The sequence below is a fragment of the Miscanthus floridulus genome, chromosome 19 (genome assembly GCF_019320115.1).
Source record: "Miscanthus floridulus cultivar M001 chromosome 19, ASM1932011v1, whole genome shotgun sequence".
NCBI classification, from domain to species: domain Eukaryota; kingdom Viridiplantae; phylum Streptophyta; class Magnoliopsida; order Poales; family Poaceae; genus Miscanthus; species Miscanthus floridulus.
In genome coordinates, this window is record NC_089598.1 from 23,882,720 (window position 1) to 23,896,622 (window position 13,903).

A 13,903-nucleotide genomic window follows, 5' to 3' on the forward strand; every position below is an offset into this window, starting at 1 on the left:
TTGTAAAACATCCCACTATTCATACTAAGGTTATGCCTAAGTATGTTGCACCTAACTTGAGAGGACCCAAACTTGTTTGGGTACTATCAAAAAGTGGATGAATGTTTATAGGTACCATGGCATTAGAGCCTTGATTTGATAGGTTTTTTAATGTTCATCATGTATTGAATCAAGTTATGAAGCTTAGTGCACATCCAAACCCAATGCCAAGTGAAAATTGAGTGAAGTCCAAGTGCAACAACATACAAGTGCTATAATTCAAGTTATGGTGATTTATTGAAAATATTCAATGGCTTGCATATTTAAGTTGAAGCTTGCTAGTTGATGATCATGAGCTATAAAGGTATATGTCTAATTGATCCATTCCATTTGGGTGCATATAAGTTGATTGAATTGGGTAAATATGCAAATGTTGCATGCTATGAGATGATTGAATGGATTAAATGATTAGTAATCAAGTTTGGATTGATTTGAGTTGGATAAGTTCATATGATGACAATTAGTAAGTGGATTAAATGGATATATGTCTTTTGAAATTATTCAAATAAGTTAGTTTCAAGTTTGATTCACATTTGTTGAAGAATAGCTCAAGTACTGAAACATGTCCTAAATTGAAAATCTGAGCTAGCTGTGATCAAGTCTGAGTTTGAGTGAACAAATCTATTTGGATTGGCTTGAAATTTGGTATGCATGCTCTAGAATTATGGTATTAGATGCTGTACAAATTTCATGAGAATTGGATAAGAGATGCTTTGGTTTTGGAGTAGATCTTGTCAGCTATAGTGCAGCAGTTTTGAGCATGTAGCAGTAGTGGAAGAATTGAAACCTGGTAGCAATCTAGAAGTCAAATGAATCCCAATTTTTTACAGATGCTATATGACTTAGTAAACCACATCTCCACCAAATTTTGTGGTATTTGGATCTGTACATTGGGAGATATAGATTTTTCTTTGAAGGGTATAGAATGTGCCAGAAAAGTGACAATTATTGGATTGATCAAGAGTCACTTTGATTGAAAGGTCCTCAAGTTGGAATCATATTTATAAGTATTTGAGGTACCTAAGTTTAGTTTTCAGATGATCTAGAAGTATGACAAGCAAAGAGTACAAGGCCATTTGATTGTGGAGTGTACTTGGCACACATTTGCTACTCAAATTGAAGATCAAGACCAAGCTTAAGATAAAGATGAAGTTTAAGTTCTAGAGATTATTGGAGATCTTTTGGTAGAAAGAAAAAGACTTAAACAAGTAGAAAGAAAAGGACTTAAATAAGGAATCAAGGTTACTCATCAAGTTAAGTTCATCACTTGGATCAATCAATCAAATTATTTCAAGTGAGTATCAAGAATGGCTCTTTAGAGAGAGGTCACTTCTCCCTAGTGTAGGGGCTTGCCGCCTACGTGTACATAAACCAAGTGTGGTACTTGGAAGGCTAACATGGAAGTGGTGATCCGAGGGACATTTGAGATGCTTAGTTGAAGCAATCAAAATGGTTGATCAAGAAAAGCAAGCAACACCCAAAAGAGCGCTAGTCATGGCAATTCAAGTGATATTCCAAATAGTGCTCTCATGCAAGCGTTGATCAAGAAAAGATGTAAGCCAACCACAACAAGAAAGTGCACTTGATTATTAGTGGTTCTCAAATCATATGGGTGAAGAATGGACTCCATCTATGATGATTGGTCTTCACCAAACTTATAATTGGACTTCATATTGCTATTGGAGAAATGTATTGGAATCTAATGACTATCCTCTACTCCAAGATAGCAAAAGTATCATTGTAATGCGCATGATCATTTCATCCCTTACTAGTATGCGGTTAGTGCATATAGTATATGCTTATAGGATCATTCATGACAAATGAAACTTTTAAAATTCATAGCCTATCACTATTGCTTGAATGATTAAATGATCTAGAGGTTAGTGTATGAGTTTGTTCATAAGCTAGTAAACCCAAGTACTTGAGTTAATTTGGATTGCTAACAAGTTACAAGTACAACATTGGGAAGATAACCCTTGCAAGAGGTGTGAAGAAGCTTGTCATTGGTTCAAACCAGACTTAAGCTTAGGCAAATCAATTTAGTTCAAGTCAACTTAGAAGCTCATGATAGCAACAAGAGTACAAGCACAAGACAACAATACAAATGGATATCTAGTTTGGTTATTTCAAGTGGTATCTAGACTCAATTAATTTATCAAAAAGTATTCACAAGTGGTGTCTAGATCAACATACAAGAGATATCCTACAAGTGGTACTCATGAAGATAGCAAAAGTTCAAGAAATGATCAAAATTGACAAATCCAACAAGTGGTTCCATGATAGTAAATTCTTTCACATGGTATCACATTTCTACACGTGGTACCAATCATACAAGACGGTGGTTCCACAAGTGATCCTCAACTTTAAGAGATCATCAAATGAAGAGTGCATCCCTCACATACAAGAGCTCAAGTTTAGCAAATGGATGACCCATACAATGACTTAGGGGGAGGTGTCCCACCAATTGGTATCAAGGTCAAAGATCCTAAGTGTGATATCTCAAGAGCTATCCAAATGGTGTCATTCCAACATATAAAGTAATGCAAGATTCAAGCCTCAACCATCTACCCCAATGCAAGCATTTGCATCAATGAGAAGCATACCTTTTATGAAAATTGATGACAAAGAGGGAGAGATTGTACAAAGATATGAAAGCTTTGGGAGAGATTGAGATAAAGAAGTAGAAGTTGGACATGGACATGGACAAAGAGGGAGCAACATTGAAGAATGTGAGGATCCAAATTCTTGGACAAGAGAAGCACACAAGTAGGGGGAGCAAGCTCATGAACTTTGATTGGTTGCATTTAATATGTGCATATTCATGTGCTTGCATTGCATTGCATAAGTTTTTAAATTTGATATGCATGCTTGTGTGGTGTATGCTAGTTATAGAACTTCAATGATGATATGATAGCTAACATGCATAGGATGGTAGCTAGACACTTGGTATGTTTCTCAAGTATTACTAGTACCTTGCTTCAAATGTTGATCTCACGGGGTATCTAGCGTTTTGTTTCCAAGTGGAATCTAGCCAACCATGGTGCTAAGGGTGAACTTAAAGGTGCAACTCCGATTGGTATCACGCTTTAAAGGTTAATTCTTTACACCTTACCATCATTTGGTAGTAATTACTCTCCCACAATTCAAATCTATGCATATGTGCAAGCTTAGAACCAAACATTGTAGCACATATGTAGGGGGAGCTAATGCTACCAATTTGGGTTTGTGGTACTTGTCCAAAATTATTTACACATGGTAAAATTATTTACATAGGGGGAGCTAAGCAACATGAATCCAAAAGAGTTTAATTTCCATATCTTTGTAAGTTGTCATCAATTACCAAAAAGGGAGAGATTGAAAGGTCCTTTTTTGGTTTTGGTAATTAAGTGACAACCTTAGGTAGACTAATATGTGTTTGAGTGAGATACACAGGTGATTAGTCCACAGGTACTAATATGGCTTGGATTTGTTGCAAGGCTCACACATGTGATGAAGGAGCTCATTGCATATGAGACATGACATGAAGTCATGTGATCAAGGTGGAGAAGATCAAGACAAGACTTGGCTCGACGGACTGGTTGCAAGTGTGAAGGGAAAGTGGGGTGATGACTTGGCACCAATGGACCAAGGCAACGGTGAAGAGCAAGTGAAGTCAAGATCGATGAAACAATATGGTCACGTGATGATATGAAGTGGATCATATCATTTGGTGATTGATTGGTGCATGTGTTGCATCAACAATGGAGGAGATGAAATGGAATACATAAGGCAAAGGTATTTTTATAGGGCATTTCATTTCACCGGTCAAAGGTTGTGTAGAGAAGTGCATGACCGGGTTTAGGATAGATGGTCGTACTATCAAGAGGGGCAAACTTGTTTGCATATCGGTCATCTAGTGCCACTTGAGCGATCTAACTTTGCATACATGTTTGCTTCGAGTGGTGTGGTGAATTGAGAGCTAATCCTTTGGAAAAAATGTTTGTGAAAAGCTAACACACATGCATAAGGTGATGATCACTTGGTGGTGTTAGCACATTTGCAAAGGTGAAGAAGTTGGTGAAGAAAATGAGGCAAAACCGAGCTCGGAGTGGTGCCCTAGGGGCACCGACACCCCCTGTCCGGTGCACCGCCACCCCTATGGTGGTGCCTAACTGGCTAAGGCCGAGAGCAGCTTGTTGGGGGCTAGCACCACCGTGCCTTGTCCGGTGGCACGCCACCCCTAGGGCAGTGCCTACTGGACTTGGCAGAGAGCAGCTGGAGTCGGTGTGGTCACCGGATGTGAGGGTGTACATCACCATGGCATGGACGGTGCACCACCGGGTGCTGTCCAGTGCCACCGCCATGTTTTTCCTTAGGCTAGCGCTTTTGGTGTTGAGATAAGGGGGCACCGCCATGGGCACCGCCGCCCTATGTCCGGTGCACCGCCCTATTAGTCCAGAGAGGAAGGAAAATGGGCACGAGCATCGTCGGGGGCACCACCACCCCTGGGCGGTGCACCGCCCCTGCCTGTCCAGTACCAGGTGTACAATGGCTAGTTGAAATAGCCATTGGAATTCGACCATTGGGGGCACCGCCAACAAATGTCCAATAACTGCACCGCCGTGTCTAGTGCCCTCGCAGAAAGTGCAGCTTTGCTCTAACGGCTCTATTTGGCTTGGGGGCTATAAATAGAGGTAGAGCTCGAGCATTTGGCTAGTTGAGCACCCTTGGGACTGAGTGTCCATGCTTAGGGAGTGTTTGGGAGCCCTCTAACTCACTTGTGCTTGATAGTGATCATTCGATCGAGTGAGTGAGCGACTCTAGTGCGATTGCATCATGAGGTTGCATCGAGTGGCACTAGGTGGTCGAGTTGCAAGCTGGTGGTGCTTGTTACTTTTGGAGGTTGCCACCTCCTAGGCGGCTTGGTGGCTTGTGACTCTGTTGAAGCACGTGAGAAGATTGTACAGTGCTCTGGAGGAGGATTTATGAGAGAGATTGTGCTCACCCCATGAGGATGAAGAGCAACTCTAGTTGAGCGTGTCATTGAGCTACCCTTACTTTTGGGGTAGGTTCATGCGGTGCCCGACGTGCGGGCTTGGCGGCTCATGCCAATTAGCCGCCGAACCACCAAGTGAGCGGTCGACACAATGGGGACGTAGCTTGGTGGCAATCAAGTGAACCTCAGGAGAAAATCACTGTGTCAACATTGTCTTCATAATCTTCTCGGTGGTTTGCTTTCCATGAAACACAAGCTTGTATTACTTTCATTTACATTGTGCTTGTGTAGTTGCTCTTGTGACTAGTTTAGCCTTAGTAGCTTGCTAGTTGCCTTCTTGCTTGTGTAGCATAGAAGTAGCTCCCTTGCATGGCTAATTTGGTTTTAGTAACCTTGTTAGTCACATTGCTTAGTTTGTGTAGCTAAGTATTTTGTGCTCTATAATTTGGCTTGCGTAGCCTTATTATTGAGTTTTGCTAGTGAGCTTAGGATCTTTGTGCTTTTGCTTACTAGATTGTGTAGGAGCTCTCCCGGTTGCCAAAGTACTAGTGCATAGGTTTGTGTGACCTTGCTCTAGAATTGATTAGGTGAGCTCTAGCTAGCCTGGCACCCTTTTTGCCTAATTAGGATCTTTATAAGGTGCTTGTGAACTTAGATAGAGGGGTGTAGTCTTGCCTAGACCGAGAGTTTTTAATTCCGTATTTGTTTCGGTTAGCCGACGTGTTTGTTTTTAGAAAGGACTATTCACCCCCCCTCTAGTCTACCATCTCGACCCTACAACGCCTTGGCCCAATAACCACTTGTCTTGCTAGTCTGAGGAACCAACACCAACTATCAGTGTCCTCCTTCTGAACAATCACAAAGGACAATGGGACAAGTTGGTCTTATGAATCAGTTCCAATACATATAAGCATTGTGCCTTCAAATTTTCCTATAAGAAACGTGCCATCAATTGAGACGACGGGCCTGCAATGCTTGAATGCTTCGATGCTCTGCCCAAAAGCCTAGAATGTCCTACCAAAAACCTACATGCCATTCCTCGTTTCACCCTCCTTAGGCAAATACTCATAGTGCATCCCGAGATTTACAGCTTTCATTGCTTCAACATTACAAGCAGGTGCTCATATGCTTGTTCCAAATCTCCAAAGATAAGTTTCAGTGCACACTGCTTTGCCCTCCATGTTTTTCCATACTTGACATAGTAATTGTAACATTGGAAGATGGTCTCAACCAATGTAGACACCGTAATGGTTGGAAAATGCTTCACCACGACACATAATTGCCTTGCGATGAACCTAGAATTGAGCTACAAATGGTTCTCTTCTGCCTTAGCCATGGCGCAAACATGTGGTTGCTTCACTGAAGTAATCTTCCATGTCACTGCCTTCGTTTTCCTAGCGCATACTCTCCACCCACAATTTTGTTCTTCACAAGCAACAGTGTACCTAGAGTCCTTGCACGAATTGATGACCCTATATGGACGGTTGTGCACAATGTAGTACTCTTGCAACCATGATTTCAAGTGATCCATGGTAGCAAACAAAAGTCCCTTTCTTATGATGTTGCAACCACTAACATCAGGTACTAATGTACTATTGTATCACTAGGTCCTCCATCAGCTACTGCCCTGTGAACATGGCTAAGGTCCTCAAAATTAGAAACTAGTGGATCCCTCCCAGGCAACACCCTCCTCAGTATCTCTATTTCCCTATCATTAAGATGACGAACAGGTCGATCATCGTCAGAGTCTTAAGCTAATTCCTCTAAAAAGGTTTCATCATCTCCAGCTACCTCCATATCAAATTGGTCCGTAGCCCTAGCATCGCCAAAGTCATCTTCACCACTAAGATCATCTTCGTCACTAAGATAATCATCAATTCAGTCATCTCAACAAGCGTCGTCCAAAGCTTATTCTCTCTCACCAACTCCATAAGACTCATCATCATCATCATCACTATCATTATTGTCATCACCATCGGCTCCCGCGTTGTCGTGATCATCACAACAACCTTCATCTCCCTCGGCCGATCCAAACCCTTCAATACCGCCATAGGTTGGTTGTGTGAGAACTATTTCTTCTTCTAGTGAACGATCATTCTCTATGCGAGCATTGAACGATGGGTGTGCTTCAATGTTCTCAATTGCTATGCCATACTCCTTAGTTACCACCAAATCCAAAGATCGCACTTTGGAGGCCAACGCAACTGTCTTGTAATCATTCCATTCGAACTCGCTTGTAATTTTGAGCAACCTCTTGATGCGTGGACCCTTACACGACCCAACATCTATGACCCCTTCAAACTAAACATGCACGTCTCCTTCGGACCAACCTATCCTTACTTTCACTCGGTCCACTAACTGGGTCAAAGAGGGTGACTTAGAAAATATCAACACATCCTCAAACATGTCCTCAAATTTCAAACTATCATCTCTTGTCTTAACAACACGTCCTCCGTGATGCAACCTTACTAATTTATCTATCTAAAGCCATCACACAACAAATGTAGTTCAAATTATTACTGAATCATACATACCAAGTCACATATCAAAAAAGTTCTAACTACCTCTGCCAAAATTCTATAATCAAAAAAATGCAAACAACAAAGAATACCAAGGAAAACTAATTCACTTCTAACACCGAAAACACTGCTAACAACAAACCCTAACGCACTGTTAACAATAACACACTGATAACCAACAGTGTACTATCAACCCTAATGCCAAATGACCAAACGTACTAAAATTAACTGAAACTAGACAAATCAAACCTAAATACCATACCACAAATAGGTAACCAAATCAAACTAACCCATAGATTTCACAAATACATGTACAAACCTACCATACCACCATACACAAGATTAAACAAGTAAAGAGACAATGCACCAAAAACTAGGGAGCCAAAATGGAGGAGGGCAAGGACCATTACCTCGGGGAAGCGTCCAAAGCCGAGATCCGGGAAGAACTAGTGCGGCATTTGGAGTTAGGGTTTGTGGGGGCTGATGGGAGAGAGACAGAGAGAGGCGTCGACAGCGGACAAAATGAGAAGGGGAGGAAGAAGGGAGCCGCGGCGCGGCTTTAGTGGCCAGAGCTCGACGCTGAGTCGGGCCGCGCCGAGCTATGGGCCTCGGCCTTAACTAAGCCCATGCCGAGCTTTGTGAGCCCATTGCCGTGTCTAGGGCTCGACGTCGAGTCGGTCCACGCCGAGGGTACAAGGGTTGGTGTTAACTATCCCTACGCCGAGCAATGTGGGCCAAGTTGCCACGGCGGATACTGCGCCCAACGTCTTCAATGACGTGGCGGCATCACGGCATCAACTGACATAGTGCCGAGGCCCTAACCTCGGCGTCATGTCCTAATGCGCAAGTGTTTGGTCTATTTTCAGAAAATGTTTCGCCGAAGGGTTATTTGTAAAAAAATGTTTTAAAAAGGACAAAAATACGGTGACGTTTAAATCTAGGGAGTAAAGTTTAGGGATGTCACATCGGGTGTTACATCAGGGTATCATATGGGAGTGTTCGAACAGTAATAATAAAACAAATTACAGAAGTCATCAGTAATCTGCGAGATAAATTTATTAAGCCTAATTAATCCATCGTTAGTACATGTTTACTGTAGCACCACGTTATCAAATCATAGACTAACTAGACTTAAAAATTTGTCTCGCTAATTAGCCGCAATCTATACAATTAATTATTTTTTAATCTATATTTAATATTTCATACATGTGTCAAACTTTTAATGTTATAGGGAGTAAATTTTAGGACAAGGACGTAAAACAAGGCCTACAAACATTTCACGAACAGCGCAGAGCGCATGCACCAGGCACCAGCCTGCTCCAGCGCTCCAGCACCAGCAGTCCGCGCGGAGGCAAGCGCACGCCTGGCCTAATCCTACTCGGACTATCGGATGATCGATTGGTCGATGCATACGCTGATGCGCGCATTGAATTCCCCTGCCAACTACCCCGCTGTGTCATCTGCGACACCACGAACGCCTTGTTTAATTTCTCTCCTAAAATTTAGATCATATCTTATCGAATATTTAATATATGTATGAAGTATTAAATATAGATTAAAAAATAATTAATTATATAGTTTATAATTAATTTACCAGATGAATCTTTTAAACCTAATTAATTTATGATTTAATAATGTTGTGCTATAATAACATATATGTTAATAACAGATTAATTATGTTTAATAAATTCATCTCGTGGATTACTCATGGATTTTATAATTTATTTTTTTATTAATATCAAACGCCCGTATAACGCTCGACGTGACGTCCCATGACTTTAGACTGTCTCCAACAATGAGAACCTAAACACAACACCTATTCTCTGGTTTGGGTGCTACACAGTAAAAAGTATCTGCACCCAAAATTTAGTTTCCCGAACAGACAACCCAAATCACTATACACCGGTGGCCCCCTCCCCCTCTGCCTCCTTCCTCTCTCTACCTCTCTCGGTCTCTCCCCTTGCCCTCTCTCTCTCTCTTCCTCGCTCCTCGCCGACCGCAGATCCCGCGCCTCCCTGCATGCGCCGCCGCCTGCCCGCCTCCTTCCCCGCCAAGTGCTGAGCCACTCCCTCCCTCCCCGCCGAGCAGAGGCCCCGCCGACAAGCTCTTGACCCGCAGCCGGCGAGATCCAGGCGTGCGTGGCGGTGGCCCCCAGATCCAAGCGACGGCGGCTCCCCAAGCTTGCGCGTGGCGGCGGCTCCTCGCCGCTTCTTCTGCGGGCGCACAGCACCGTGCACGCCCGTGCCGCCTCCATCCTCGACGACCCCGCAGCCCGCGCGCGCCACCACCGGGCCGCACTCCAGGCGGCCCAGTGCGTCATCGAGCTCGCGCCGGAGTCCATCGAGCTGGCCCACTTCCACACCATGCTGCTATTCGACGCCGCCAACGATGGATGCGCCTACGAGGAGGTCGTCGCCGAGTGCGAGCGCGGCCTCAGCATCGAGGTCCCCTCCGACCCTTCACCCCATTCCCTCGGGCTGCCCGGCCCACTGCACAGTGTTTTACGTCGTCGGAAGAGACGACACTTTTTTGCCTTGTAAGTCGCCTGCTACGCAAAATGCCTGCCTTGTTTGCCTGCTCTGTTGGAGCGCGTTTTCGGAACGTAAAACACTGTGCAGCACGTATTTTACGTTTGGGTCGTCCTCTGACAGCTGTGTTGGAGACAGTCTAATTAGGCCCCATTTAGATCCAAAATTTTTTGGATTTTGGCTACTATAGCATTTTCGTTTGTATTTGGCAATTAGTGTCTAATTATGGACTAATTAGGTTCAAAAGTTCCGTCTCGCGATTTCTCACCCAACTGTGCAATTAGTTTTTTTTCGTCTACATTTAGTACTCCATACATGTGCCGTAAGATTCGATGTGACGGATACTGCGCAAAATTTTTTTGAAATCTAAACGGCCCTTACATCTGCGTTTAAACAAGCCGAATTCACGACGCTCGCCTTCAATTCTCCGTGGCGCCAGTCTGGTAGCTTCTGCTCCCGCTATTTATACCCCCACGCGGCCTGCTCAGCTCACTCCGTTCCAAGCACTGAAGCTCACCACCACTCCACAGTCACAGCAGCAGGAGCAGCAGAGGAGGAGGCGGCTCAGAGCAAGCGAGCGCCGAGCAGGGGCTGCTATGGAGGCGCGGAGGACGGGGAGAGCTCTCCTCGCGAGCTTCGTGCTCGCCGCGTTGGCCACGCAGGCCTTCGTGGCCGTGGTCGAGTCCAGGGCCAGCCCCGCGGAGAAGGCGAGCCAAGGTATACATCTTCTTGAGCTGTGTCCACTCTAGATGCTGTCTATAAGTACAACTAGCAATGCCGATGAGGGTGGCGAGCTTGCATTGACCTTTGTGGTTGCGTCGACGCATGCATGCAGGCGACGACGTGAAGAAGCCGGACTGCGTGCCGGGGATGGACCCGCGCTCGTTCCCGGGGATCGGCGGCGGCAGCATCACGCCCGTGACGCCGTCGCACGGAGGCTCCACCGGGACGACGCCGTCCCACGGCGGCGGTGGCGGGTACGTGCCAACGCCGTCGCACGGCGGGACGACGCTGCCTTCCCCGTCGCCGTCCCACGGCGGCTTCGGCTCCTCTCCGACGTCGCCCTCCACAGGCGGCGGCGGCTACGGCGGATCCCCGTCCCACGGCGGCGGCTCCGGGTCCTCTCCGACGGCCCCGTCCACCGGCGGTGGCGGCTACGGTGGCGGCTCCCCGTCCCATGGCGGCGGCGCGTACGGTGGGTCTCCGTCCACCCCCGGCGGCGGTGGCGCCTACGGAGGCGGGTCCCCCTCGCCTGCCCATGGTGGCGGTGGCGCCTACGGAGGCGTCTCCCCCTCGCACGGCGGCATCGGGACCTCCTCACCGACGCCGTTCGTCCCCATGGACCCCCACAGCTTCGGCTCCCTCCCGGGCTCGTGCGAGTAAGCCACTGCTCAATCATGACGCGTCGCCATCGCCATGCATGCAGACGATATGCAGTCACACTGACCAAAATTTGTTCTTGTCTACTCTCCATGCATCATCGTCCACCAGCTACTGGAGGTCGCACCCGATGGAGATCTGGTTGGCGATCGGCGGCCGGTTCCCGAGCACGTCGCCGTCGACGATGGGCCATTTCTTGGGCGCGGCGGGCAGCGTGGGCGGGTCGGACGTGAGCATCCAGGACGCGCTGGCCAACACGCGGTCCGACGGCACGGGCGCGCTGCTGCGCGAGGGCGCCGCCGCGCTGCTCAACTCCATGACCCGCGCCGGCTTCCCCTACACGACGGACCAGGTCCGCGACGCGTTCGTCTCCGCTGCCGCGGGCGGGTCCGACGGCGCCGCCGCGGCGCAGGCGGCCGCCTTCAGGAAGGGCAACGAGGGGAAGGCGTAGTAGAGGTGGTGCGTACCATACGTGCATGTGGCAACGTGCATTGCCAGATGATCGAGCGTGCGTACGTGCATGGTTAGCTCTTAGCTGGAGTGCTCAGGTCCATTTGCTGCTGTTGGTTTTATGGTTACGTACGTTGGTTGTGTGTGCGTGTGTTTTATCGGTGAACACTAGTCCAAGACCTTAGCTCATTGTGGTGTAGTTGCTCGCTCCTGCTATTTTTTGTTGTCTTTTTTTTTCGTTTGGATGGATCGGTTCTCGATGAATGAATGAAGCAAACTGCAATGTACTAGTCTTCTACGGAGTTGCTGTTTTTAGATTTCGATCCTGATCCTGATGCAGGCAAGGCAACAATTGCAACCAGAGGCGGAGCTGCCCATGCGGCACGGTGGGGCAGCCGCCCCCACCTACCGCCGGAGTAGCACCACTACTAGCCCCCACGTCTTCCTTCCGGCCAGGCAGCGGAGCGGCGCGAATGGCGTCTTCCGCGACGGCCGACGAACGACGAGAGCTGCAGCCAGCCGCCCAGCCACAATGAAAAACGGCCCAATAAGCTCAGCCTGGCAACCGGCCAAGTGAAAGTGTGTGTCCCCAACCCCAAATCCCTAATTCCCGATCGGCAATCGTCCTGGCTCGGCAGCTCCTCCATTCACGCCGCTCCGCTCGGCTCTCGCTCACGCAGTCACGCCACGCCGCTCGACGCTTGGCCGCTCGCTGTAGCCGCCCAGCGCCCACCCGCCCCAGCTGACTGGCCCTGAGCCCCGAGGTGCGCCGCGCCGCCGTTCCCGGCCTCCCGCTTGGCACCGAGGAGGCTACTCTGATGGAGGAGGAGCTCCATGAGGATTTGGTCGCTGAACAGACGACAGGCGTAGGCCACGGGCATGGCCGTGGCCAGGGAGAAGCTGAAGGAGAGCGAGAGGGAGGAGTAGGCCGAGGTCGAGGCCGAATAGTGTAACACCCCTAAATCATTTACTAAAACATATCATGAGCATCATACTTGTGTGTTAATGCATGTGGTGAAGTGTGTACATCAATTTCTGTAACTCAAAATGATCAATAAAAATACTACACGAAAGTTGGTTCGATAGTTCATGCATATCAAGTAGGGTTTAAAACCAATTTTTATTAAGCAAAAATACTACAGAACATGTGTGTGATACTTAAATAAAGTTGGAAATGCAAACTTTATAGATGACAATGAAATACTTTCTGTTGAAAAAGAATATTGCAAAGTAATATTTTTAGTAGCTTAGAAATGCAATATGAAATTAAGATTAGCTCAAACGCTTAGAAAATTTCTAAGTCTGTGGACAGGTAGACGCTGCTATGTTTAGCAATTTATTTGGAGAGATTGGGTTAAGGAGTGGTATAGTGCTATGATTCGATTTAGTAGTTCCATATGCCATCTTGAGTGTAGTGAAGTCGGTTTAGTTTTAGGAGCAACGGTTTGGTCGTGATCAGCGCTTTAAAATTTGTGCACGTCACAGCTTTGTGTTGTCTAGCACCGTGCACGTGGTCACCATGCGTGGCCGACCCGCATCACCACGCGGTTGTGCCGTGTGCGCGCACATGGCCGCGCACCGGCTGGCCGTGGCCGCTGTGGCCTTGACGCGGCTTGGCCGCTCTGGCCGCACCGCTAGGCTGCCGGTCCGCTCTATGCCCGACCGCCCCTACCACCGTGGCTGCCGCGGGTGTTGCTGCTACCTCCGCGCCCGCGCCGCGACGACACCGCTGCCGCCACCGTCGCATCACCACGCTGCGCGCCTACAGCTACGCTGCACCGCTGGCCCGCCTTGACGCTGCGCGCGCGTGGCCATGTCGCTGTCGCCTTGCCATTAATGGCACTACAGCGCGCGGGCCATGCCAGTCGCGAGCGCGCGTGTCTGTTGGCTAGTGCCTGGCCACGGGCTGCGCTGGTAGCGCCAACCGTGTCCCGCCAAGGCATGCCCTTGCTGAGTCGCTGGCGGCCCCTCCCCCATTGCTCCCTCGCTCTCTCTCTCTCTATTCTCGTCTC

The 13,903-nt window shown here is 47.6% G+C and overlaps 1 protein-coding gene across 1 annotated transcript; it reads left to right on the plus strand.

Moving 5' to 3' along the window:
- The first annotated feature begins 10,570 nt into the window (after positions 1–10,570).
- On the plus strand, positions 10,571–12,245 carry LOC136529541 (protodermal factor 1-like). The gene is made up of 3 exons (XM_066522620.1): positions 10,571–10,778; positions 10,897–11,440; positions 11,553–12,245. Exons 1-3 carry the CDS (start codon positions 10,658–10,660, stop codon positions 11,890–11,892), a joined length of 1,005 nt encoding a protein of 334 aa, XP_066378717.1. The 5' UTR covers positions 10,571–10,657; the 3' UTR covers positions 11,893–12,245.
- Positions 12,246–13,903: the final 1,658 nt, after the last annotated feature.

Excerpts from the sequence above, each read along its gene's own strand:
- LOC136529541 (XM_066522620.1), top strand. The coding sequence starts at position 10,658 with ATGGAGGCGCGGAGGACGGGGAGAGCTCTCCTCGCGAGCTTCGTGCTC. Across the intron at positions 10,779-10,896 it reads CGCGGAGAAGGCGAGCCAAG|GCGACGACGTGAAGAAGCCG; the intron begins GTATACATCTTC and ends GCATGCATGCAG. Across the intron at positions 11,441-11,552 it reads TCCCTCCCGGGCTCGTGCGA|CTACTGGAGGTCGCACCCGA; the intron begins GTAAGCCACTGC and ends ATCGTCCACCAG.